This window comes from Sander vitreus, chromosome 14 (genome assembly GCF_031162955.1).
Source record: "Sander vitreus isolate 19-12246 chromosome 14, sanVit1, whole genome shotgun sequence".
NCBI classification, from domain to species: domain Eukaryota; kingdom Metazoa; phylum Chordata; class Actinopteri; order Perciformes; family Percidae; genus Sander; species Sander vitreus.
This window is the reverse complement of record NC_135868.1, coordinates 26,318,314-26,344,425: the sequence shown is the minus strand read 5'-3', so window position 1 is coordinate 26,344,425 and position 26,112 is coordinate 26,318,314. Positions and strand designations below refer to the sequence as shown.

The following is a 26,112-nucleotide window of genomic DNA, read 5'->3' as shown; positions in this document are numbered from 1 at the left end:
GTGAGCTACCGGATTATTGGGACCAAACCGGAGCCCTGAGTGGTGAAACTCTGGAGAGACTAACGGTTCCGGGGAGTTTGACTGTTGGTGTCCAGTTCAAACAAAGTGTGTTTTTGCTGCAGAGCAACATGTTGGGCCCTATCTTGCACCCGGTGCAGCGCAGCGCAAGACCAGACGCAAGTGTCTTTGCTAATTTAAGACAGCGCCAACGTCGTTTAAATAGAAAATGCACCTGCGCCCATCTGTGCCTCCATAGGCATGCTGGTCTTACAGGGAGGTGTGTTCAGATTAGAGTGCGGATCGGGCCGCATTTTTCTGTCCGAGCCCGGCCCGCGTCTGACAGAGCAGTAACCGAACCCGACCCGAGCCCGACAGGCATTAAGATATTTATGTCCGAGCCCGACACAGTTAAAATCTCATTTTTTTTCTCATACTAATGATACGTTTCTTTGTGTGGAAAGCCCGCTTTTATTAAGCAACTGTAGGAAGGCATTCAAATGGCATCAGATGAGCGCATTAGCACACGGGGCAACAAGCGCACGTTAACAAAGGCGCGCACCTACATAATAAGCTGTTTTAAATTTAAAATGTTCAATGCCTTATCGCGCTGATGTGACCGAGCCCGATCCGAACCCGAACATCGTTACTAAATATCTGTCCGAACCCAGCCCGGCCCTTCGGGTACAGTCGGATCCCGAAGGGCTCGGTTCGGGTATCCATCCTCTAGTTCAGATGCCTTCTTGGTGTATTGCTATCTTGAGACAGCGGGAAGTGATCGCTCCATTGACCAAAAACGCAGCATTTCATTGTTATTTTAACAGCGCATTAGCAAAATGTGCCTAGGCTTATGCACAGCGCGCCATGCTTGTTACACACATACACAGGGAGGAGCACTTTATACAGGATCATGGACTCTATGCACTTTATGATGTTTTTGCGATTGCAAATTTTTGTCACAATATGTAGCATGTTCAATCTTCAATAAGATTTTTTTTAAGTAAAGTTGACCAGAATGAGAGTGGGACACACAGATCTGAACAGCACGTACTATACATCTTGGGGAAGCACCCAAACAGATAACCCAAGCAATGCCGGCAACCAGAGGCAGTAGGCTGCCTGTAGGAGGTATGGGGCAGAAAGAGACGTGATGTCAACCGACATGTTTAACAGAAATATCAATATGAAGTATTCTAGAGCAGAGACCCCCCCAAATTAAATATGTCTGAAAATATACAGTACATTAACATGATTCCAAAATATCATTAGCAAAGATAAATCGGCCTATTTGTAAAAAACCAAAAAACTAAACAAAAACTCAACGACATTGATGCTACGCTTACTGACCTACAGGAAAGGTCGGTAGATACAGTCAAGCTTCTGGATTCACTGTGCCTTCCATATGTATGTTTGACATTAAAACATGACGATTTGTGAATATGTAAATAGAAGCTTAGTATTGTAGGCCACCATTAAGGGAATGTGTAGGCCTATAGGCTTTAGGCCGTTCTGGACGTTATTGTAGGCCCAGTTTATTATGGAACTCAGTTTTACACAATATAAATGCAGTAGGGGGTCCTTGCTCCTCTCTCTTTCAGGTTAGGGGTCCTTGGCCTAAACAACGTTGAAGACCCCTGTTCTAGAGTATGGAGGAAAATAAAAAGGATTAAAATGGCTGTTTGACTTCTTGAGAGATTCTGATGAATGAAGATGGCACAGTAATGGACTAGCTAGTTCCAGAAGGTGGCAGTAGTGAAACACAGCGGATGGCGGTTGCCGTAAAACCCTAAAGAAGAAGAAGGAAAAAGAAGAATGTTGTAAGTGCTTGAATGATGTACTGCAGCCCGGGATCGTGGTCCATACACGTGTAGAGTCAATTAGAGGATAGATGGGTATCTAGGGGAGCACAGGCACAAGTAAACGCGTTGCTATTTGAATCGATTTTTTTGTCTCTGACAAAAGGTCTTGTGAACTGCTTTCGACGTCGAAGATTTGTTTTTAAGAGAAGCTCCGGCTGGTGGTAAGTTGAAATGTGATGCTGTTAACATAGGTTGTTGTTGGATAGCTAGCAAGCACCGTTAAGTCACAAGCTAGACACAATAAATAAGTATGACTTCCGGTAAAAATGATCAAAATAAAATTCTGTTGGAAATACCATGCCCTGATAGAGGTGTCATGAGTTACATTTCATCAGTAGTCTCCTAACCCAAATTGAGTTTATAATACTGCCATAGATGGTCAATTATAACTATTTCGCAGTTTTGTTGGCATACTTTTTATTTGAAATAATAACTAGCTAACGTTGCCGTTGCTTTTATTTTGAAAGCAGTGCAGGGAATTCTGGCTAGCTTGACGCAGTTGTTAGAAATGGAGCGCATGTAAGCTAGCTATCTGTTGTATTTAAAGACAGCCGTGGTGCTTTGTTCAGTAAAAGTTGCAATTGTCAGTTTTCAACTGCAGACAGTTACAAAGTCATTGGTCTTGTGTGTCTAAAAGAACATCTCGTAGACAGATATTTTTGTCCCGTTAACTTTTTTGGATGGCGGTAACCTGGACTGGCAGTCCTCTCACTTGTAGTCCTCTAGCACAAGGGGGAATCAGGAAGTTCCCACCCGCTCGGCGTGTGTCTGAGCGCTTCAAATGTGCCATGCTCTATAATATAGTGAAACTGTTGTGTTGTAGGAAAGATGGAAAACCTTTAGCTTTCTGCTTTTACATATACGTTAGTCACCAAGTTTTTGTTTTAACCAGTGGTTCGAGGCCGTAAATGTTTGTTTATTGGCAAAATAGCCCTTCCTTTGACAACAGCCACTGGTGTCCACGTTGTAGAACAGGAGCATGGAGATTTAGCCCTTATTTTGGTTAGCTGAACAGCTACATTGTCATCAACAGAAATGTTGTCGAGCCGTATGCTAATATTTCCTGTCATATATCTTAAGCCTGATTAGGTAAGAGGCAGGCTGCAGAAAATGTAATAAATAAAAATACATTTAAATCATAATGTTCAACTCAAAAGTGCATTTTCTTAATATATGTTTTCTAACTTTAATATAACATTACCCTTACAGTAAAATGCAATCTAGTACAGTAGCCCTGCAAAAGATTATACACTTGCAAATAATGTTTGTTTAAAATTCTACTTACTAGATTACTTTTGGAGGTTTCAGCTACATTTTGTGGTCTTTATCAGCAGTATTGTATTCTCTGGACGTGTATAGTTGAATTATTTTTTTTCTGCTTAAAGGTGCAGTAGTTAAGACTGTTCACATTTTTTGGCTAAATCCTGGGTCTTCACAATCCTACCTACGGCACCTTTTTAAAAACAGTGACCCAAAAACAATTTCCCCAAAGCACGGTATGTTTCTGACAGCCTTTTTGCATGGTCTACTGTTTGATTCAAAGCTCTCATCTATCTCCAGATACCGGAGCATAATGATGAAGTACATCCTTGTAACTGGTGGAGTCATCTCAGGCATCGGCAAAGGCATCATTGCGAGCAGTGTGGGCACGATCCTGAAGTCATGCGGCCTGCATGTTACTGCCATCAAGATCGACCCTTACATTAACATTGATGCGGGCACATTTTCACCCTATGAGCATGGTACGTTGGGAGGGAATGATCATTCAACACATTCAGAATGAAACAACAGAATGAATACGTACGTGTTACTATTGTGTCGTGTCCACTCTGTCCAGGGGAAGTGTTTGTGCTGGATGACGGAGGTGAGGTGGACTTGGATCTGGGGAACTACGAACGCTTCCTCGACATCCGGCTGACCAGAGACAATAACCTGACCACTGGCAAGATCTATCAGTCAGTCATCAACAAAGAGAGGAGGGGAGACTACCTGGGCAAGACTGTGCAGGGTAAACAACTGCCTTTTTCCCCCCACTGGCCAAAACAAATCCACATACACCCACTAACATCTGGCGTTTGTCTGCAATGGGAAAGGTTAGAATTGGCATTCACTCCCGGGACAAATGACTCTGCAGTAAGCACGGGTATTTCTCAGCCGGAGCTGAGAAATACCCGTGAATGTAGCACAGAGTTTGCGGTTTTGTGCACTGTAGCAGGAAAAGTAAACCACTGTTTTCTGGCACATTCGTGATGTGGAACGTGACGCACCAGAAAAAGAAAAAAAAACCAGACCGACATACTCGTCTACTGGCAACGGGAAAGGCATCTATGATTATTTTTAGCAGCTTTACCGGTGTTTAAAAAAAAAAAAAAACCTGCACATACATGCTGATTTTGGTGGAACAGGGGTATTACTGTGTTGTAGGGGGTGCCATGCTGAAAAGAAATTGGTTAACCAAGAATCCTTCATCTCTCTTTTCCAGTGGTGCCGCACATCACTGATGCCATCCAGGAATGGGTTGTGAAACAGGCCAGGGTACCGGTCGAAGACGACGACGTAGAACCTCAAGTTTGTGTAATAGAGGTAAGCTAAACCGTTAACTTCGTCACATTTGTAATTTTGGCTTCTATTCACGTTCTTTTGCACAGGGGTATCTGCTGAGGCAAAGGCTGCCGTGAGTTTCACTGCTAATGCTTGTGCACGTTTGCAGTTAGGAGGCACGGTTGGAGACATAGAGAGTATGCCTTTCATCGAGGCCTTCAGGCAGTTCCAGTTTAAAGTGAAGAGAGAGAACTTCTGCAACATTCACGTCAGTCTGATACCACAGGTGAGAGAGCCTTCAGGGCAAATGTGTCCGCCGCTCTTCGCAGAACAACTAAAACTGAAAAGAAAAAAAACACTTGTTAGTTGCAGCCCTCGAGTAGAGTTTGTTTGAGAACAAAAGATCTAATAGTACTAACTTACTGAAAGGTGATTTTAAAATGCCTTGCTGACATGAAATAACTTTACCAAATAAGGTCGGTTTGCAACAATAATAATCCCATACTCCCTAATTGTGACATTAGACCCTACTGATTGCATCAGAACCTTTTTTTTTTTTTTTTTTTAAATACAAAGTCAGCTTCTTCTTTTAAAAAATGTTTTTAGTTTCTTGTATTTGGATCGAAGCGGCTGTTTTGTACATTTGTGTCACGTTAGAAGTTGCCGATGCACCTAAACAAAGAGTCCTATACTGTCAGTTTAATATATGTAATGTCTCCGCAGCCCAGCGCAACCGGAGAGCAAAAGACCAAACCAACACAGAACAGCGTCAGAGAGCTGAGAGGACTGGGGTTGTCCCCTGATCTGGTGAGTCATCTGCAGTACATCCTTTTTAAAATGTTTGTATTTTACAGTGTGCATGCCTGCAAATTCAGTTGGATACCAGTGTTTCCCCTATAACTGTACAACGGAATCCCCCGCCAGGCCAGAATGTTTTTTTTTCTATTTATTTTTTTAATGCCAAACATAACGCCCAATATCCATTGTGTATTCATCCTGCAGCTGAACACTGCCGTGAAGTGCAGCAACATGCTGCCGCGAGTCACTGACTGAGACGCTGTCTGTGGTTAGTTCACGTCTGCAGGACAGTCAAGTGTTCTCTAAGCTCGATGGTGATTTAAGTTCCCAACGTTGACTTCAAGGCAGCGCTGAGACCGTCGACTTCAAGGCACCTAACCCTAACCTTTGCTTAATCCTAGTGCCTTCCAGGCAGCGCTGCCTGGAAGTCAACCTAGGGGGGAAAGCGCGAGTTGAACAAGAGGTTTGAAGTTCTCTGAAACCTGATGAGCCAGATAGTTTAACACAGAATCATGTGAGAATCCGTCATTGGAAACGGTTTAGTGAAGGGCAGGCACTTAAAAAAAAAAAAAACTACCTGGCAGGTGATTGGATGAACCGTCTGTCTATCATGTCCACCGTTGTTGTTTTGGACGAACAGTCGCAGCCGTCGCACACTTAAACCGCGGCGCAGCTGCCGCGTAGCTCCTCATCGGACGCTTCTTGGTGCGGTAAGTTCAGACACAAACGCGTTAGGCGTGAGCCTGGCAAGGTGGATTTTCGTGATGTGTGATCCGACGATTTTATTTTGCGAGAATTCAGCTGCCGCGCAAAGGTAACGGCATTTGTGCACACGGAGCAGAAATGCTTGCTCGCAAGGACGCTTATCCGCTCACGGATGCTGTTCTGTGCGCTCATGTCATGTGCACGCGTCTGGTTTTTATCGGTGCGGATGAATTAAAGTATTAACGTCCATACTAAAGCTCTGTTATTTATTTATTTTTTTTAAATGGCGGTCACAAAGCTTTAGTTGGTCTTGTTTGTCACGATAAACCAGCCCCTTACAAAAGCAGTTCTTGGTTCAAGACCAGCAACGTGTTGGAACCAGTTTTCCTGGCTGAGAGCCAGTTCTTTGGCTGTTGAAATGTGAAGTACTGGTTTTAAGATTAGGGAGCAGCCCTCAAACTGCCTTGGTGGAAGAGGGGTAACCATGAGCCAAAAAAAAAAACATTCTAGTGGATTGTGCTGCAGGAGGCTGTTGAATCCATTTTTGGGGCGGTTCAGTCAGCGCCTACAGACCTGTGCAGACATGTGCATTCTCGTCTCTCTTGTTTGTGTTCCCTGGGTGAAATCCCTGTTGTGTTTTTAGTTGAATTGATTAAAGTGTCATCTCACCTGCGCCCACAGATCATGTGCCGCTGTTCCGCCGCTCTGGAGAACTCGGTCAAAGAAAAGATCTCCATGTTCTGCCACGTAGAACCCGAACAGGTACGTCGCCGACACCGACGCGCCTTTTGTCTTGTCGTCTCCGACGAAGCGGAGCCCCGACTCTCTCGGCCGCTCTAAACTCTTTGACCCGTCTCGTCCCAGGTCATCTGTGTGCACGACGTGTCGTCCATCTACAAAGTACCACTACTGCTGGAGAAACAGGGCGTGGTGAGCTACCTGAGCAGGAGACTGAACATGCCCATAGAGACTCGACCCAGGAAAATGCTGACTAAATGGAAGGAGATGTCTGACAGGTGAGTCCTCAAAGATGAGATTAATGAAATGGGGCTGACATAGGGCTGAGCGATACGGAGAAAAATCAAATATCACAATATTTTTGACCAAATACCGTAATGTCGCTATTGTAGGGTTGACAATGGTGCTCTCACAGAATATCTTCACAATTATTATCATCCGTAATGTGGATATAATGACTAAGTGGTTAAATGCAATTAATAGAAAAGCTTAAAGTGCTCATATTATGCTCATTTCACACTTCTGTTCCATCTTTGTTGGGAGTCGCACATGAGCAATAGCTAGGCAAGGACTACTAGCCAGTCAGAAGCAGAGTATGAGGGTGTGCCACGCTAGCAGCTAGGCAAGCATAAGTCCCTTTGGGGTGGACTTTGGGCTTTTTCACTTTGTAGACCTATAACGTGCACAAAAAGATATATAACACAATAAAGGAAAGGGGGGGGGAAAAGCCAAAAAGCATAATATGAGCACTTTAAACAGTCGGTTCAGAAGATCAGAAAATGAAATGACTTTACTCTAATGCAGCCTTCAAAACCAGGAAGAACACTTACCTCACGATGTGCCAAAATCTAAGACCATATCTAGCCTCGTATCACGATATCGATATACAGTAGTGTCAATATATTGCCCAGCCCTAGGCTGACAACGTCTTCTGTTCTATGTGACTGGATGACCTGTGTCTTGTTTCAAAAGGTTTACTGATTAATGCCCGCCGTCTTCACAGGTCAGACAGACTGCTAGAGCAGTGCTCGATAGCACTGGTTGGGAAGTACACCAAGTTTTCCGACTCCTACGCTTCTGTTATAAAGGCCCTGGAGCACTCAGCCCTGGCCATCAGCCATAAATTGGAGGTTAAGGTATGCACACATTGGCTTTCTTTACAGTTATTGAGGCAAGGCAAGTTTATTTGTGACGCACAATTCGTACACAAGGCAACTCGAAGCACATAGACGTAGATGTAACATTTCTGCTATTTGTCTAAAAACGACTATTCCTATGTTTTTTATATATATATATATATATATTTATTTTGAGTTGTGTACTTTAGACTATCCAAAATGTTTCCAACATTTTTCAAACCCAGAGAAATCTGTGATTTTATTTCTGACACGGAACGTTTTGTTTAGTCGCCCGTCAGTGGCGTCGTATAGCTTTTGACCCCTCGGGTTACTTCCGTCACAACACGGGCACCCAGATGATACGTTGGAGAGTAATTGCAAATCATGAAATGTCCGAAAGAGAGTTATACTCAGTAAACGTAATACTGCTTTTTCTTTTTTTTCTGCCACACGGCATCATTTTGTCATTGACAACACAGTAATACAGCAGAGACCATATTTATTGATGCATTTCTTTATCGATCGATCCAGCTTAGCGTCACTACAATGGTTACTACAATGTGATGGTTGCCAGTACCTAATGCTAATGCTTGGTGGGTAACGTTAGAAGGTTACAACATCGTTCAACGCGCTCGTCAAGTTCTTTTTAGCATGATTGATTTGACCACGGTTAAAAGCACTTGGCTAACCCAAGAATCCGGTTTCCTGCAACAACAAAGCACAGTCTCTTCTCTTCATGAAACGAAGCTACCTTCAAGTGCGGTTAGAAATGTCAAGATCTATAAACAATCTGACAGGAAACGGGCAATTGTGAATTATAAATTCCACTTGTGCCACATTGGGAGGACCTCACACGAACGGGCCATTTAGGTGACACTCCCAACCCTGCGATTAATCTCTGGATGGCTTTCTCGTGTGTGTGTGTGAGCAGTCCAACAGCTGTGACGCGTTCGAGATTGTATTGCAATGATTTATTCCTCCACACGTAAAATACAACTAGCACTGCAGTTACCAAATGTGAAGTTACTTTGTAAGTCGAAATAAGTGCGTTAGTGCGGCGGTCAACAGAAAGTGTTCGCTCCCAGGCTCACCCCCCCGACATACAATATGTGGCTCCTGCAGTGTGATCACACCAAACTGACTGTGATGAGGAGTGTGGTTACAAGTGCAACAGACCTGAACCTTATGTCGCTTCTCCTCAGTATGTAGACTCGGCGCATTTGGAGCCGAGCACTCTGCAGGAGGAACCGGTGAAATACCACGAGGCATGGCAGAAACTCTGCAGTGCTGAGTGAGTGCTGAGGCAGTGCTGAGGCACCCCTTTTTTACTTTTTGTAAGTAATACAACCTGGACATTCGATTTGAAGTTTCATTAACAGTTTTTGTCCCCGTCTCTATCCTCAGTGGCGTTCTGGTTCCAGGAGGTTTTGGTGTCAGGGGAACTGAAGGAAAGATTCATGCCATCAACTGGGCCAGGAATCAGAAAAAACCCTTTCTAGGTACAGAATGGCACTGTCTTACTTATACCCAATGCTGTCGTAACTATTTCCATGTCAGATGTGTTTGTTTTGATTATATATTACAAACTAGCTGACTGATATCTGTGTTTCGGCAGGTGTGTGTCTTGGGATGCAGTTGGCTGTATGTGAATTTGCCAGGAACACGCTCGGCTGGACAGGTAATATAATAAACCTTCATTTATAAAGCGCTTTTCAGAACAAAGTTACAAAGGGCTTTACATTCATTTAAAGGAACACGCCGACTTATTGGGACTTTGTTATATTCACCGTATCCCCCAGAGTTAGACAAGTCCATACATACCCTTCTTATCTCCGTGCCATGTCGTAACTCTGTCTGACGCCCCCCACCGCTAGCCTAGCTTAGCACAGATCCTGGAGGTAACCGGCTCCATCTAGCCTACTGCTCCCAATAAGTGACAAAATAACGGCAACATTTTCCTATTTACATGTTGTGATTTGTTGTCACAGCGTGTACAAATAACAAGGTCACATGAGACACAGCCGTCTTCTAACCATATACAAACTGGGAACTATATTCTCAGAAGGCGAAGCACTGCTACTTGGGCGGAGTGATTTCCTCGCAGCCCCTGAGAAGCCCCGTGGTGAGGAGCAGAGAGTAACAACGGTGCTTTTCAGGTGTTTCGCTAATCACTCGCTAAAGACGGTAGCTGCCAAGACGGCGGCTGCCTGTATACGAGAACGTGACTGTCTTTATAAACTATCTTTTTAATTAACTGTCTGTACACTTACAAAGTTCTCAATGCTTCGGTTAACATTTAGGGCCCCTCATTATGCTACCGTTGAAGTGTGGTGGTATTTTGAGCCTTATTAGTAGTATTAAAGAGCGATTTTGTTTTTACTTTCCCTGTGCCCCGAATACTAGCGTTGTAAGCTAATCAGTGGTCCGCGCTAGCTTGTTTCAAGCTACTAACGTGTTCGATTAGCATGAAAACATGTCCCAGAGAGCGACAGAGTGGGTACACATCAGTTATTAACCCCTAGGTTAGTTTTGCGCCGGATTTGTCCTTTAAGCTGTCTAAACGGAGAACAATGAGGGCAAAACTGTGTCACCGATCTGTTTCAACCGAATCCTCTCTGCCGAAAACTCCGAAAGTTTTATAGCCGAAAGCAACCGGTATGCTACCGACAACGTGATCTTCACCTGTTCAACTGGCTTTACCAGTACGCAACTGTCCTGCTGTTATTACAGATGTGAACTAGCCACAGACACTTGCCTCCTTTTATGGACTCACAGTGTGCACTGCTAAGAATGGATAGAGGAAACACTGGAATGGACATTTGGCGTTATTTTAAAGGACAGAAAAACTCGTATATGAAACTGCCAATTATATTAAATTATTAATCGAAGGAGCCGAAACGCCTTTCCGGATCGTTCCGGCCCACTTTATCCCCTGGTGACATCCAGTTACATGTAAGGCCGGCTGCACGCTGGATGCGTGGCGTGTGCGTGTCAGCTGCGTGGCGTGTCCGTTTTTATTTCGGCTCCCATGTTAACAGGTTAGAGCTTGCACACTGCCTGCGTGACACGCGTGCATGCTAGAAATAGGACGGACGAAAAGACGAAAGACAACGTCGGCAGTATTGGCGGCTAGCCTATTTTGCCGTCAATACTGCCGACGTTGTCTTTGCTGTAATCAAATCAGTATATATTTATGTGGTATATGGTATTTCATTTTATCAATGGGAAACATACAGTTGTGTTCAAAATAATAGCAGTCCAACACCACTAACCTCATAAATCAATTTTTTTTGGTAGAAGTGATATTTCTACATGGCAAATAATTTACTACCAAGTGTTGTAGAGTCATAGAAAACCAACAGAGCCAACAGTCATGACATGTATGCTGCTCATTCTGTGTAATTGAATCTGTAATTGAAAGGGGCATGTTCAAAATAATAGCAGTGTTGTGTTCAATTAGTGAGGTGATTGATTCTGTGAAGAAACAGGTGTCAATTATGGCCCATATTTAAGGAAGGAAGGAAGCAAATGGTGTGCATGCTGGTTATAGTGCATTTCACACTGAAATACTCATCAAAATGGGTCGTTCCAGACATTGCTCTGAGGAACAGCGGACTTTGATTAAAAAGTTGATTGGAGAGGGGAAAACATATAAAGAAGTGCAGAAAATTATAGGCTGCTCAGCCAAAATGATTTCAAATGCCTTGAAATGGCATCCAGAGCATGAACGACGTGGGAAAAAACAGTCAACTACCATTCGAATGGATCGAAGAATAGCCAAAATGGCAAAGGCTCAACCAATGATCAGCTCCAGGAAAATCAAAGAAGACTTAAAGTTACCTGTGAGTACTGTTACGATCAGAAGAAGGCTATGTGAAGCTAAGCTATCAGCTAGAAGCCCCCGCAAAGTCCCATTGCTGGAAAAAAGACATGTACTGAATAGGTTGAAATTTGCCAAAGGAGAAATTGTGCAACATTCTGGGGACTGCAAAATTGTTCTTTTTGGGTTTAGGGGCCGCAGACAGTTTGTCCGACGACCCCCATGCGCTGAATTCAAGCCACAGTACACTGTGAAAACAGTAAAGCATGGTGGTGCAAACATCATGTTATGGGGATGTTTCTCATACTGTTGTTGGGCCTATTTATCACATACCAGGGATCATGGATCAGTTTCAATACATCAAAATACTTGAAGAGGTCATGTTACCTTATGCTGAAGAGGAAATGCCTTTGAACTGAGTCTTTCAACAAGACAATGACCCAAAGCACACCAGTAAGCGAGCAAAGTCTTGGTTCCAAATGAACAAGATGGATGTTATGGAGTGGCCAGCCCAATCCCCAGACCTCAATCCTATAGAAAACTTGTGGGGTGATATCAAAAATGCTGTTTCTGAGGCAAAACCCAGTAACACAGAGGAATTGTGGAATGTAGTTCAATCGTCCTGGGCTGGAATACCTGTTCACAGGTGCTAGAAGTTGGTCGACTCCATGCAACACAGACGTGAAGCAGTTCTCAGAAATAATGGTTATGCAACTAAATATTAGTGCAGTGATTCAAAGTAAAGCAAACCATTGAGACATTTTTCAGTTTATACAGTAAATGTTTGAGTTTGTAAAGAAAAATGCAAATACTGCTATTTTTTTGAACAGCCTAATATTCCTTTTTCTTCACTTTCTGTAAAGGTAGAATTGGATGTGCAGTGTCCCCAATGCATTGATATTATGGAATTAAAAGCTATTGTTAAGATTTTGAGCATTATTCACTTTTTTTTTTTTTTTAAACACACTGCTATTATTCTGAACACAACTGTACATGTGTACAGACAAAGTTAGCAGCAGCATGTTTCTGGTACGCAAAGACAGAAAACGCCACGCAACTGCCACGCAACAGAAACGCCACGCATCCAGTGTGCAGGAGCCCTAAGACACCCATATTGGTTTACTGTATCGGTTTACCTTATAAATGATCCGTAGTTGCAGCCAGTGATTACAAACTTGTATGGCTTTGTCTGTTTTGCACTTAGATGCCAACTCAACTGAATTTGACCCAGAATCAAAGCATCCTGTGGTAAGTTTTTTTTATTTTTTTTTATTTCACCGGTGATCTAGTTTTAATGTGACCTGAGTCAAGTGTGTTGAATTGAGATTGTCGCGCTTTGAACGTCTGTAGGTGATCGACATGCCCGAACACAACCCCGGGCAGATGGGCGGAACCATGAGGCTCGGGAAGAGACGGACCATTTTCAAGACCAACAACAGTATATTGCGTAAGAAAAACGTTGAAGTTCGCATTCAGCTCAATGTCGATGTGTTGTTGTTGTGTCGGCCCTGTGCTTACAGCTGTTCTGTATTCCAGGCAAGCTTTACGGAGATGCAGAATATGTGGATGAAAGGCACAGACATCGCTTTGAGGTATGTCCACCTCTCAGTTCACCAGCAGCAGGTGTTATTTTTTCAGTGGTGAAATGTAACTAAGTACATTTACTTAAGTACAAATTTAAGGTACTTTGCTTGAGTCTTTTCTTTTCATGACACTTTCTACTTCTACTTTTTACTCCACTACATTAATCTGACAGATTTAGTTACTGTACAAATTAAGATTTTGACACACAAAACATCCAGAAAAATGCACTGTTTATTATAAATTAAACTACCCAAGAATATTATATCCTACAAGTCCAGCTGAATTGATTAGCAGATAAAAATAACATAACTGTTTGGATCGTTGCCAGTTTCTAAAATGTGAGGATTTTTCTGCATTGAGTACTTTTACTTGTAATACTTTAACTACAATTTTTTGATGATACCTACATAGGGTTGGGTACCGAAACCCGGTGCTAATACAGCACCAGTGCCTAAATGACCGGTATCTACCAGACCGAATCACAACGCAGATTCATATAATAATAATGCCTTTTACGCTGCTCTCGGATGCTCCAAAACAGACATTAGAGGCAACAGAAGCATCGCTGCATGTGACTCTTGTTAACATAATACACTTGGCAGCAGGTAACGTTAGCACTGTTTAAGTGTGTCTGTATTTCACTGTAAAGGATTCCAACAGCAGGACGTTAAGCAGTGTGCAGCTGCCTTTTTCGGAAAAACACACTGCGTTCACTTGAAACTAGTAAGGCTTGTGGTGCATTCAAAGTTATTGTAAAATACCCTATTCTCTGTTGTTTTTTTTAAAGTATCGGTTCAGGCACCGTTTTTAAAAGTATCATTTTAGCACCGGTATTGGAAAAAACCCAATACCCAACTTTATGCCTACATACTTTTTTTTGTAAGTAACCTATCAATGCAAGACTTTTACTTGTAACAGTATTTTTTTTTTAGTGTGGTATTAGTACTTTTACTAAAGTAAAGAATCTGAATACTTCTTCTACCACTGCTGCCTTTCTAACTGCGTTGTCCTCGTACAGGTCAATCCTGAGCTCAAGAGTCACTTTGAAGAGAAGGGCTTCCGCTTCGTAGGTCAAGACGTTGAAGGGGAAAGAATGGAAGTCATAGAGCTGGATGGTACGGGAAAGGAAACGCTGAATCACTTTAAAGCATGCAGCTGATGGTGTTTCAGGGGTTTTAAATGTCAACAATTCAACTACAACCTTCTGTGTACTCTTAAAAATAAAAATGTAATTTCTGTTTTCAGATCATCCATATTTTGTCGGAGTGCAGTATCACCCTGAGTTCACTTCCCGCCCTATGAAGCCTTCACCCCCATATCTTGGTTTGCTGCTGGCTGCAGCCGGAAAGCTGCAAAGCTACTTACAGAAGGGCTGCCGTCTGTCTCCACGGTAAACACGCGACCTCAGATTTCCTGTTCCCACCCATACATATGCTGCAAGTATAGACTCAGTTTCATCAGACCAGATGAATGACTGTAAAATTCTCTTTGACACAGGGACACATACAGCGATCGGAGCGGCAGCAGCAGCCCAGACTCTGAGATATCCGAACTGAAATTTCCTTCCATCTCAAACGAATAACTTAGGTACACAATACAATAAAATGTTCGTTTTCATTTGCAGATTGTCATTACCAGCCAAATGCAATTCCAACATGATCCAGAGTTGGGTGAATGATACCAGTTTTTCACTCCTGCAAACAGTGTTGTGTGATGTCAGAAAATTTTAAGTTCACTGGTGCTTCAGTTTGGGTATTGGGATCCCATTGCTATTGCTGGGGTTCTTATTTCAATAATTATTCAATCTGCATAGACTGTGGAAGTAAAGCCAAAACATCTGGCTGGCTGTTGTATGTCAAACCCCACCCCCTCCATGTTAGTGGGCAGAACATGGGTCAAATAAGTCATTTTACATAGTTATCACTAGTGCACGTTTCATTGTCTTGATGACACTTCATACAGATTCAATACCATGGCACTGAACATGCCGTTGGCTGACCACTGTCAATGAGTGGTATGACTTTCCACCTTAAACTAGTCACTGATCATGTCATAGGAACAAGCTCTAATACATGAGCCTAAACTACAATGGCCCTTATTCCAGACTGACAATAGGAAAGTCAGCTGAAATTGTTACCCTTAAATTGCTCAATTCCATCAAATGTCCCAGTGAGCCAGCACACACAATACCAGGGCCTTTAAGTGGAATGCAGCCATTAGTGGTTTTGATTACATCTGTGCTTGTCCTATTAGGACAAGTCAACATGTCCTGAAACATTTTCGTACACCTCAACTGGTGAACACTGAGGCTTAGAAATTGAGCCTACTTAAGTAGTACATTTGTCTACTTTTCTACTATTGTGGCCTTATTGTAAATGTCCTGCTATTGGAACTACAACCATTTACTGTTTTCCTAACCATGTGATGCAAAACTCAAGTAAAGAGATTCCCAAAAGATTAACTTGCTTTTTATTTCAACAATATTGATTCAACTGACAACATGGAAATGTAAAACACCTTCCTAGTAGTGCAGTCAGTCTCTACATCAACCACAAGGTAGGCACAGGTAGGCAACCTGCATCTCTGGAGCCACATCCATTTAATCCCTCTGCAGCGGCTGCCTGCGGCTTTCACAAAACACATGGTCGTGGGTCCTGAACACCACACTTCAGGCTGCTCCAACATGTCACTGGACCTGAATAAACAAAAAATGTTTAGAAAGGGCAATGCAGCAGCAGTTTCTGAAAACTTTAAATAGCTGATCTCAGTCCCATATCCGCAAGCTTCATCCAACAGTCCTCTTGTATTAAGTAATCATCATGGATCAGGGAAAAAAAAAAAAAAACTGCATGATGCGTTTACATACCTTGCCAAGAAGGTACAGAGCCCATGCAGCCTAAGGATACCAGATTGAACTGCATTGATTGATGCCTACAATGGAAGCAAGATGGGATGAAAGACATGTTAAATCACTCCTGACTGGGCTTTTATACAGGAAAGCTGTAGGATAGTTGAGTGGCTGCTGGCGGCATGAGGGGCCACAACAGTCAAAGACCACCCCATTATCTTGCATGCACTTGGAGAACCTAGAGCTACAGACAAGCCCCGGTCCTTAGGATAGCATGCTGTAATGTGCAAGAGAAGAGAATTTTGTTACCTGATGTACTCATCTAGTCACTTTCAGAGTCAGCCATGAGGGTCACCTAAAGGGATCAGTTTAGTCAGCTTAATAATCTACTACTTAAAGAAACAAATGTCCTTTTAGCAAGTGTGGCTCAGTAAAATAATGTCTCAATCAAGAATGTCAGTGAGGGCAAGTTTGTCATCACAGCCAAAACTACATTTTAATATTTAAAAAATAAGTGGCTCAAAACGTACCTGCAAATGATCTGGTCATTCTCAGATTTCTTGCTTCTATCTTCAATGTTACCCAATACCTGCAGAAAGAGTTTAAAGTAATTAGTCGATTATTTGGTTTTTCGATATGCTTGCCGAGTCATTAACCCTGTGATTAAGTCAGAATGTCCTTCCCCTTAATGTTGCTTGAGCAGTTATTTTCAAACTGAACAGCGACCGTCGGTGAAAGTCTTCATCTCGGCATCCTGTTGACCGTTCACTGCTACAGGAGAGCATGAACGGCTTCGATAGGAGCCTACTACGTTACAAAGAGTGTTCTGATAGAAACATACCTGCATTCGATACAGATATCCATGGTTGGAGAGGCCAGGCAAGTTACAGCTTCTATTAACGATTCAGGTTGATCCTAGAGACAAATTACACAAATCAGTGCATGCGTTAACGTTACAGTGCTGTAGAAGTTCGGGTTTTGTATCTACACTTTCTGGTGGTATTAATTGTAAATCAAAAAGGCACTAGATATGAGCACTGTCTACAATAAAGGTTATTAAATAGTAAAGGAAAGTTTTTGAGGGGGGAGGGTTTTCTACACAGGGTCGTGAAGGACCTTACCACGTGGCTCACACGTTAGCATATTGTTAAGCAATTAAGCCACATCCTAATAACATCTACCATCAGGTTTATTACAAAAAAGACCTATTGTGGGGTGACGTTGTATTTGTGACGCCGCTTTGTTATGTAACGTTGCAATAAAACATTCATACTACCTTACTGACCCCGCGAGACTACAGTAGTTTAACGTTGGCTAATTTACATAAGCTAACAGTTTAGTCGCTGGCGCGTTAACGTTACAGCACAGGTTAGGCAATATGTTGGCCTTAACATTGATAAATCCTAATGTTCAGTAGGCCCTAGACACGTAAGCTAACAGTAGCAAGGTTATTGACGTTATAAACCAAGTTTGGTGAAAGAAAACAAAAATAGTTGAGGCCTTACCGAAGTTCTGCCTTAGCTTTTCTTTCTCCTGGCGGAAGAAGTGAGCGGAAGAGATAGAAATGAGTCTCTCGTGCCCTTATATACGCTAGCGCCGAGCAGCAGCCCGCTGATTGGTCAGGATGAAGCTCACATGGACCCCCTTGCATGACGGGATATGTAGGCCTATTTGGTTTTTTTTTGTTTTTTTACAAGCACTTTAGGGACACCTTGCTTGTTTCTTAGATGTATTGCCACTTAGACACAGTAATGTCAACCCAAACAGAGATTTTAATATTTCACACACGTACTTTTTTTCCACAGAGAACGCTTAAAGGAAATATACTGTGGAATACAGCAATAGCTTATACTTTACAGTCCGACCATATCTGGAACCAAAGCCACTTCTTCAGAACCACGGACAGCAACCTGCCTCCTTTTACTGATCTAACGCTTGTGGTTTGGAAATAACAACAGTGCATTGTCACCCTCCAAATGGACAGTTGCGAAATATTACATGGCAAAGCGATATTTCAAATGACACTGAGATAATCTGCCAGAATTCCACGCCATGTAGACAAAAGGCTCTCGGTGCACATGGGCCTGTTTGAAAGTAATGCTTGTCAGTTAACGTTGAAATTCCTACTACAAAAATAAGCAACGGATGTAGCCTATGGCTAAATTAGAGTTTATAATATACAGGGCTAGGGAAAACCTGCATTTTCTTACGGCTTAAAATCCCACAACGGCTTATCTCTCATTATAACTAAGCCTAGTAGGCTACAGTTGCCTAATTCACGGCTGCAGAAGCTTTTATAGGCTAGGTTGTAATATCCCCGTGTAGTAGAGCATAGGTGAATCTATCACATGATTGCTGCGTCTCTTCCTGAGCAGAAGGCAAGGCAGCAGCAGCAGCAGCAGCAGCAGCAGCAGCCGCCGGGGCTTGATGTAAACACGCCGCGCGTAGGGCTTTGTTTCACACACTCCGCTGGTATCTCCCATCTAGTCATGCCATGGATATTTTGTGGCAATACCAGTTCAGAATCATTTTACTCGGGGATTCGACAGTGGGGAAGTCGTCGTTGCTGAAACGCTTCACGGACGGAATTTACAGTGATGTTGCGGATCCCACGGTCGGGGTAGATTTCTATGCCCGCTCGCTCGATATCGAGCCCGGGGTGAAAATAAAGCTTCAGCTCTGGGACACGGCCGGCCAGGAACGATTCAGGTACGAAACAGAATAAGTGTAGCTATAACCGTAAATGTCTCTGACTTGAATGCAACGCTCATTCTACACCGCGTAGACTTGTCATTAAATAACGGAGAGGCCCTTGGTTCGCTGTCGTGTTTGGCTGCTTTTGTGAAATGCATGAAATACCCCTTAAATGAAATGAAGGCCATTCCCTCTGTCATTGTGATGTAATGAAGCGAGTGTAGACCGTGTAGAAAAGGGTCAGGAGAAGATTATATAGGCTTGGCTATAGGCCTCGATCTTATGATGCCCTGGCCTCCAGAAAAACACGGAAAATCGAGTCGCATCATAGCATTCATTCACGGATGATGGGCATCCTCATATTTAGGCCCCAGTCGGATTCCCTGAGATACTGACTCCCCAATCTCCAGGGCAACACAAGGATGTCCACTCTTTACCAAAAATCTAGTTTTTGCATTCATCTGCCCTGTTGCTTGCTGTGTTTAATGTGTCCTTGCTGTCATGGATAATTTCCTTTTAAAGCAATTCTCTGTGTGGAGACAGCAGCTCCACTCTCAGATCTGCTTTCCCCTTTGAAGGCAGATCTTCAGAGGGTGTTTTCCTTCAGGCTTCACCACTCTTCTCTTCTCTTCTGTCTTAACTGACTATGAGAAGTGTTTGTGAAATCAATCGGCAATTTTTAAACCACCACATGCACAGATTAGGACTTGTGTGTGTGTAAATGGATCTTTGCAAGGCCGGGGGCATCAAGGATCCCATGTTTTCTGTCTTGTTTGTGGTGATTTAATTAATTGCAGTTACATTTAGCTCATTCATTCCCAGCAGGGCAATTACTACATTACGAGGCCCTGTATTGTAAAGGTACACCCTGTGTCAAAATCTTCTTTCAATACCTTTATTATTTCATCGATAGTGTGCATGCATAGTGCAAATGCATGAATACATTTACATTTGCACATGCAAACTGACACACAGCACACCTGATATTCCGGCATAGCAGTAGCCTACTAGTTGGTTTTTGGTTAGGTAAGATATAATGAGGCTGCTGTTTTACGTCTGCAGTGTGCAGAATACACACAGAAAACTTGCATAAAATAATGCACAAAAAGTGGAACTACTTTGGAACATGGACATTCAAACATTAACAATTGTAAAGCAGTGGGAAATGAAATGATTCTCAAGTGTGATTACGAGTAAATTCTTGCTGATGTAAGTACAGTGAAGGAGAATACGGATGAAGAGTTGGAGGCTTGGGATGGACTTGAGTGACAAACTCTGGGGCTGTAAGACTTGACTTACTTAAGACTTGGCTCCCTAAAGACTTGACTTGAGATTTCAACAAAAATGTAAGCCTGTTTTGACCTTGTAAAAATCCAGAACAATAAAAATAGATAGACAGGGCAGTGGTGGAAGAAATATTCAGATCCTTTAAGTGAGAGTACTAATAACACACTGTGAAAATACACTCACACAAGTAAACGTCCTGCATTGAAAATGTTACTTAAGTAAAAGTATGTATGTAAAATGTACTTAAAGTATTAAAAGTAAAAGTACTCAATGCAAACAATACTATCCTCCTTTGAAAACAAAACGAGTACTTGTACCAAAACAGTTAGTCGAGCTGAGCCGTGCCATATTTTCCCTCTGGGCTCACCAAAATGGACGTAAAAGCATATTAACCATTCACTGCATGTGATCGCTAGTAAACATATTACATCTTTGATGTCATTTTTCAGTTTTTCAAGAATCGGTTTAGGAATCGGAATCGTTTTAAAAGGACTTGTCTCAACTGACTTGAGACTTTCTCCAAAAGGCTTACAAACAGCCCTGGATCTTACGTACAGTCGGGATAGTGGAAAGCCTTTTGCTTGCAGGTCAAAGTTGTGTGTTCCTCAGAGCTGTCCCAACACGTTGCTAAATCACGATAATTTTGCCTTGAATTACTAACATGTCGTTAATCTATCCACCCACCAGGTCCATCACGACATCATACTACCGTAACTCCGTGGGCGGGCTTCTGGTCTTTGATCTCACCAATCGCAAGACCTTTGACCATGTGAGGGAGTGGCACAAGGAGGTGAGTGAGCACATCCTGCCCCACCACATGGTCTACATCCTCATCGGCCACAAGAGCGACCTCAACAAGGACCGCAAGGTGAGCCGGGATGAGGCGGAGCAGCTGGCGGCCGAGATGGGCATCCGATACGTGGAGACGTCGGCCAAGTGCAACAGCAACGTGGACCGGGCCTTCGAGCTGCTGACCAGAGACATCTACGAGCTGATGAAGATGGGGGAGATTGTCACCCGTGACGGCTGGGACGGCGTGAAGAGTGGCCTCACTGCCAAGGTCCTCTACCCGGCCGACGACGAAGAGGAACTACCTACGGCGGTCGCTGAAAAGGGCTGCCACTGCTGACTGTGAATTCTCCACATCCAAACGCTGCCCCCCCCCCCGTCACACCGAGAGCTCCGCTCGTCTCACAGCTGTCCATCGAAACCAAGTCACTCAGGCTCAGCCCCCTGCGATATCGCCATCCCATCACGTCCTCACCTTGTGCTTCATGCCCTCTCTCTGTGTAGGTTCTTCTTACAACCAGGGTTCTTTTCTAACAGGGTGGGGGCATTGTACATCCTGATGCGTATCTTATAGGCAAGGTTGTAGGCCTATCTCTAAATCCATGTGGTGTATAGCATAAGCTGAGCTGTTTTTGGCCTTGGTAGGTTTGTAAAAACACAGAAAGTGTGCAGAGGGGATCAGGTCTTGGGGCTTAGAGCCCTCGAGTTAATGGACTCCACTGAAGATACAGATACATTTCATACAGCACTATTGTGGGTTTCTACCTGTCAACGTTTGTGCAATGCTTTGCCTGAATCTTTTGTGACTGTAATATAAGTAAATAATAGTGAAATCTATTTGAACGAGGTGACGAGAGCCAAAATGTTACTGTAAGCTATTTAAAGGCAGGGTTGGTAATGTTGAAAAGCTAGCAAGGTTTGAAAGTAGCATGTCCTCGGGACTCCGTCTAACCCCTCCCCCTGCCCTCGGGACTCCATCTAACCCCTCCCCCTGCCCTCGGGGCTCCGTCTAACCCCTCCCCCTGCCCTCGGGGCTCCGTCTAACCCCTCCCCCCCTGCCCTCGGGACTCTGTTTAACCCCTCCCCCTGCCCTCGGGGCTCCATCTAACCCCTCCCCGTGCCCTCGGGGCTCCGACCCACACACAGATGTGCACACGCACCGCTGCTTACTGAAGCAGCGGTGCGTGTGCACAGCGGAGAAAGGAACACAATATTACTTCATGTCTCATTCACCGGTAAGCGAACAGCTAATATTATCACACGAATGTTTAAAACAAACATGACTGCTGTTAGCAATGTGGCGACACGCATTGAGCTCAGGCTCGTACACGGGAGGGGTAGAGTATGAGCAGCGGGGCAAGGAGGCATTTCATTGGTTCTTTCCTATCGGACCGCGAAGCAGTGATTGGTGGGCGTTTTTACAGGATTACAGCAGCTACAGATGACAGCTCTTTTTTGCTCCTTTTCCAGAGCACATCAGTTATTTATTACTGTCGAGGTATAAAGACCATGTCAAGCAATATATAAAAAAAGTGTATTTCGGAAATAGTTACCAACCCTGCCTTTACTTGCTAGTGTGAAAAGACACAGTGCACTCTACTGTAAGTGTCACCATGTTAAATCAATGTGCTCCTCCTGCTACTGTAAGCTGTATGTGCACTTGCGCCAAACTGACTTAAACCTTTGATCACTCTGTAAATAGATGAATACGTTTTTGTAAAGAAATATAGATTATTTCTAGTTAAGGTGTATAAATAAAGGTCAATGTATTTAGGGTAGGTGGTCCCATTTAGGTATTTGTATCATAGCATAAACAGGAGCAAGACATCAAGTGGGTTACCTCTCAGTCATCAGACCTTTAATGACGTCCTCAACGGTAGCAAAGATGTGTTTGACTTATAACAAAAGGGAGTTAGAATTTCATCTGCAGCTGTTTGTAGCTTATGCAAACAGCTGTTCAATTTGTTCAAAGCTTAATTCACAAAAATAATATAAAAGCCTATACTTTATGCAGTGTTCCAGTGGGGTCAGTAGGACATTTTGGTTCAGGTCTGGAAAAAAGTCAGGCTTCCAAGTAGCAAAAGCTAATTAGCATATCGTTTTACATGTTTCTTACAGTCCTCCAAACCCACTACAGTTTAGGATTGAGTTTTGGCAAAGGACATTTCCTGGCCTTAAACGAATAGTTCAGCAGCGTTTTTGCTGTCTTTCTGAGAGTTAGATCAGAATATTGATATCCATCTTAGACAAGAGACGGGTATCAATGTTCTCATTTTACTCTCTCAAAGGAAGCAAATAAGTGAGTATTTCCCAAAATCTTGAAATGTGTCCTTAAAAGCTATCAAAATGCCTGTTCTTACTCGTAAAACTCTGACAGAAGTGATTGCCTGCATCCATTGACTTTCAAGGCCAGGGTTTTTGTTAAAGGGCAGGGTCCATTGTTCTTTTTTGTTTATTTTTTAGGTTTTAATAACATTTTGTAGCTTCCGAATAGTGTTCCTCATGGATTCAAATCCAACATTCATATTTTCGAGTATGTTTTAAGTATGTTTTAGCATCAAAATACTGTTTCCCAAGCCCTTCAAAAAACGTATGCCATTGTGGTTTCTGTCTGATAGCATTGCTTCAGTACAGTATAGTAGGCCTACAGTACAGTACAGTATAGTAGGTGTACAGTACAGTATAGTAAGCCTACAGTACAGTATAGTAAGCCTACAGTACAGTATAGTAGGCCTACAGTACAGTACAGTATAGGTGTACAGTACAGTATAGTAAGCCTACAGTACAGTATAGTAGGCCTACAGTACAGTACAGTATAGTAGGCGTACAGTACAGTATAGTAAGCCTACAGTACAGTATAGTAGGCATACAGTACAGTATAGTAGGCCTACAGTACAGTACAGTATAGGTGTACAGTACAGTATAGTAGGCGTACAGTACAGTATAGTAGGCGTACAGTACAGTATAGTAGGCCTACAGTAAAGTACAGTCTATTACAGTAAGTTGGGTGGCAGTTGGCACGGCGGCCCCATGTTTTTGGAGAAGCAGACAGGAAGCTTAGCAATGTACTGCTGCCACCAGACTGTGCTTTACGACAGGAAACTGAAGCCGTTATCTATGCTCTCTTCAAATTCCCCGGACTTATTTGACAAAAACAGCAATTTAACCTTGCGGAACACCCGCTAACGCTGCCTAATCCACAGCAAGACATTTCTTAGCAACTGTCTGTTATTTCCAAACTTAGCACAGCTAACTTTGGCTCAGCTGGTGCTAGCTTTCACATTCATAACCTAATTGATTACTGTGGTAACCTACATCACTGCTTTTTGCTGTGGGCGTTTCCATTTGAAAAATCCGGGGAAAAAATGCACATGGACTCGGCCTTTAACCCTAATGTAAATCTCAATTTTAAACCTGCACTTAAAGTTGCTGAAATTCTTTGTTAGCTAAGAATGGTTGACATACCATACATAACTTAAGATTTTACATGGGTAAGAGTACTTGGATTTACTGCCTTGTGACACTAATAATCCCAGTTGTAATGGAGCCTGTGATGGTCAGTGAGCTGCATTTATGATGAATCCATGTCTGCCCACACCATTTCCAAACATAGCAGTAGTTACCTTTAACACAGAGGATTGTGTATGCTTACAAGCCTCCCGAGGCTTTTGACTGCAGACGCTATTAATCTGTGGTTTACAGGCCTGGAGAGTACTATAGACCAGTGGTTCTCAAAGTGGGGTCCAGGGACCTTGAGGGGTCCTTGAGGGGGTTCCAGGGGGTCCCCAGCAAAAAGGGGAGTCATTTATTTGAACTATAATTCCATCCACAAGTAACACAATGTATGACTATCTTGGTCATGGTTAACACTTTCTGTAATAATAAATCTCGGGGAGGGGGGGGGGAGAACCACTGCTATAGACTACAGTACACCCCCCTTCATCTTTCACCAGCATCGTGTAAAAACACCTGTTCACACCCACACTGTAAACTGCAGGAGATTATGCATTCTGGAGTTTTTACTTTGCATTCATGTGACTAAATTGACTTTTTTTTGTTTTATCTATGACTTGTTGAAGCTATATGGGTGAGCCAGTAATTCTACAGTAATACATCTGCACCATCCCTTTATTTTTACTTCTCTCTACAGATTCAAACTGTATGCTTCCTTGTTATAGCTGTTATAGCCCGGTTTAAATACAGTATGCTACAGTATGTGCACTGTATCTATTTTTGTTCTTCTGACAATCAGATGTTAACATTTCGTGTGCTCGGCCCAGGTGAGGACTTCATCACATGCCATATGCCACATGCCTTGAAATCTGGTTAAATGTTCTCGCAGCATCTCAAATCACCATTTGACAACCAGTCTGTGTTTAATACTACAACTACCTTTCTCACTTTTGTCTCTTGTCAGAACAGGGTTAAAGTGTATGATATTGTTTGAATGTGTATGTTAATACTGTGCTGTTAGCAAACTGATCTCCAGTGAACCTGATTCCCATTCCTGAGTACTGCACATCAGAAGGGCCCGTTGCACTGCACCGTGTGAAGATGGCCGCCGCCCAGCGTTGGAAAGCACTGGTTACATTTAAAGGACAACACTGGAAAGACACCAAGAAGAAAAGGCTTTTTGAAAGACTGAAACTGCTTATTTATCATCAACTGTTACTAGACATTTCTTTATCCAGCAATGATATAAGCCTATAGTTAAAAAATATTGAATAAAATGGGCTAATCATAGAATGTACAACAGTGACCATCATGTGTAACAACCATGACAAAAATGGTGGCCACAGTCAACCTTCAGTCCAGATCCAGCCTCTCTCTTGATGTAATCTTGAAGCAGTAGTTCACCATTTTGGGAAACACATGTATTTGCTTTCTTTCTGAGAATTAGCTGAGAAGATTGTAACCACTCAGTAAGTACAGAACTGGAGCCAGGAGGCGATTAGCCTAGCTTAGCGTAGAAACTGGAAGAAGGGGGGACAGCTAGCCTGGGTCGGTCTAAATTTCAAAATACGCCCATCAACACCCCTAAAACTCATGAATTAACACGATGTATCATGTTTGTTTACGGAAGAGTAAATATGACAGAAATATTGGGCGGATGGATAAACTGTTCGTCAGGAAATAGTTCCAGCATGTAACTCCCAGTAAAACCACAATTTCTGTCTGCGTTCTGTTTGTGTATAGGTTAAACCGACAAGATACAATGAGTAGTGAGCTTTAGAGGTGTTGGTATTGGTATTTCTGCACTTTTTACAGAGCCAAATAGCTGTTTGACTGTATTTTCTGGCTCTATGCTTAGCTAGGCTAACTGTATCTTGACTC

General features: G+C 42.9%; 2 protein-coding genes, 1 long non-coding RNA gene and 3 other non-coding genes across 6 annotated transcripts; 2 read left to right on the top strand and 4 right to left on the bottom strand.

Moving 5' to 3' along the window:
* The first annotated feature begins 1,814 nt into the window (after positions 1–1,814).
* On the top strand, positions 1,815–14,777 carry ctps1a (CTP synthase 1a). Its single transcript, XM_078267961.1, has 18 exons — positions 1,815–2,017; positions 3,417–3,598; positions 3,694–3,864; positions 4,339–4,439; positions 4,567–4,683; positions 5,121–5,204; positions 6,582–6,662; positions 6,765–6,916; positions 7,642–7,774; positions 8,959–9,047; positions 9,161–9,255; positions 9,372–9,434; positions 12,781–12,824; positions 12,927–13,023; positions 13,113–13,168; positions 14,179–14,275; positions 14,406–14,550; positions 14,658–14,777. The coding sequence occupies exons 2-18, from the start codon at positions 3,430–3,432 to the stop codon at positions 14,740–14,742; spliced, it is 1,779 nt and encodes a 592-aa protein (XP_078124087.1). The 5' UTR covers positions 1,815–2,017; positions 3,417–3,429; the 3' UTR covers positions 14,743–14,777.
* Positions 14,778–15,627: 850 nt separating this feature from the next.
* Positions 15,628–17,584, bottom strand: LOC144528726 (uncharacterized). The gene is made up of 6 exons (XR_013502929.1): positions 17,514–17,584; positions 16,850–16,923; positions 16,539–16,597; positions 16,318–16,363; positions 16,027–16,091; positions 15,628–15,855 (listed from the first exon to the last, which is right to left on the bottom strand). It is a non-coding gene; the product is annotated as an uncharacterized LOC144528726 (long non-coding RNA).
* LOC144529503 (small nucleolar RNA SNORD99) lies at positions 15,917–15,989 on the bottom strand. Its single transcript, XR_013503009.1, has one exon. It is a non-coding gene; the product is annotated as a small nucleolar RNA SNORD99 (small nucleolar RNA).
* On the bottom strand, positions 16,159–16,288 carry LOC144529493 (small nucleolar RNA SNORA44). The gene has a single exon (XR_013503000.1). It is a non-coding gene; the product is annotated as a small nucleolar RNA SNORA44 (small nucleolar RNA).
* On the bottom strand, positions 16,680–16,816 carry LOC144529504 (small nucleolar RNA SNORA16B/SNORA16A family). Its single transcript, XR_013503010.1, has one exon. It is a non-coding gene; the product is annotated as a small nucleolar RNA SNORA16B/SNORA16A family (small nucleolar RNA).
* An 801-nt stretch (positions 17,585–18,385) lies between the features above and the next one.
* rab42a (RAB42, member RAS oncogene family a) lies at positions 18,386–21,941 on the top strand. The gene is made up of 2 exons (XM_078267758.1): positions 18,386–18,717; positions 20,677–21,941. Exons 1-2 carry the CDS (start codon positions 18,503–18,505, stop codon positions 21,116–21,118), a joined length of 657 nt encoding a protein of 218 aa, XP_078123884.1. The 5' UTR covers positions 18,386–18,502; the 3' UTR covers positions 21,119–21,941.
* Positions 21,942–26,112: the final 4,171 nt, after the last annotated feature.

What these genes read in the sequence shown, in the direction of transcription:
- ctps1a (XM_078267961.1), top strand. Translation starts at nt 3,430, where the DNA reads ATGATGAAGTACATCCTTGTAACTGGTGGAGTCATCTCAGGCATCGGC. An exon ending in GCCATAAATTGGAGGTTAAG is followed by an intron (nt 7,775 to 8,958) that starts GTATGCACACAT and finishes GCTTCTCCTCAG; the next exon opens with TATGTAGACTCGGCGCATTT. An exon ending in GGCACAGACATCGCTTTGAG is followed by an intron (nt 13,169 to 14,178) that starts GTATGTCCACCT and finishes GTCCTCGTACAG; the next exon opens with GTCAATCCTGAGCTCAAGAG.
- rab42a (XM_078267758.1), top strand. Translation starts at nt 18,503, where the DNA reads ATGGATATTTTGTGGCAATACCAGTTCAGAATCATTTTACTCGGGGAT. An exon ending in GCCGGCCAGGAACGATTCAG is followed by an intron (nt 18,718 to 20,676) that starts GTACGAAACAGA and finishes TCCACCCACCAG; the next exon opens with GTCCATCACGACATCATACT.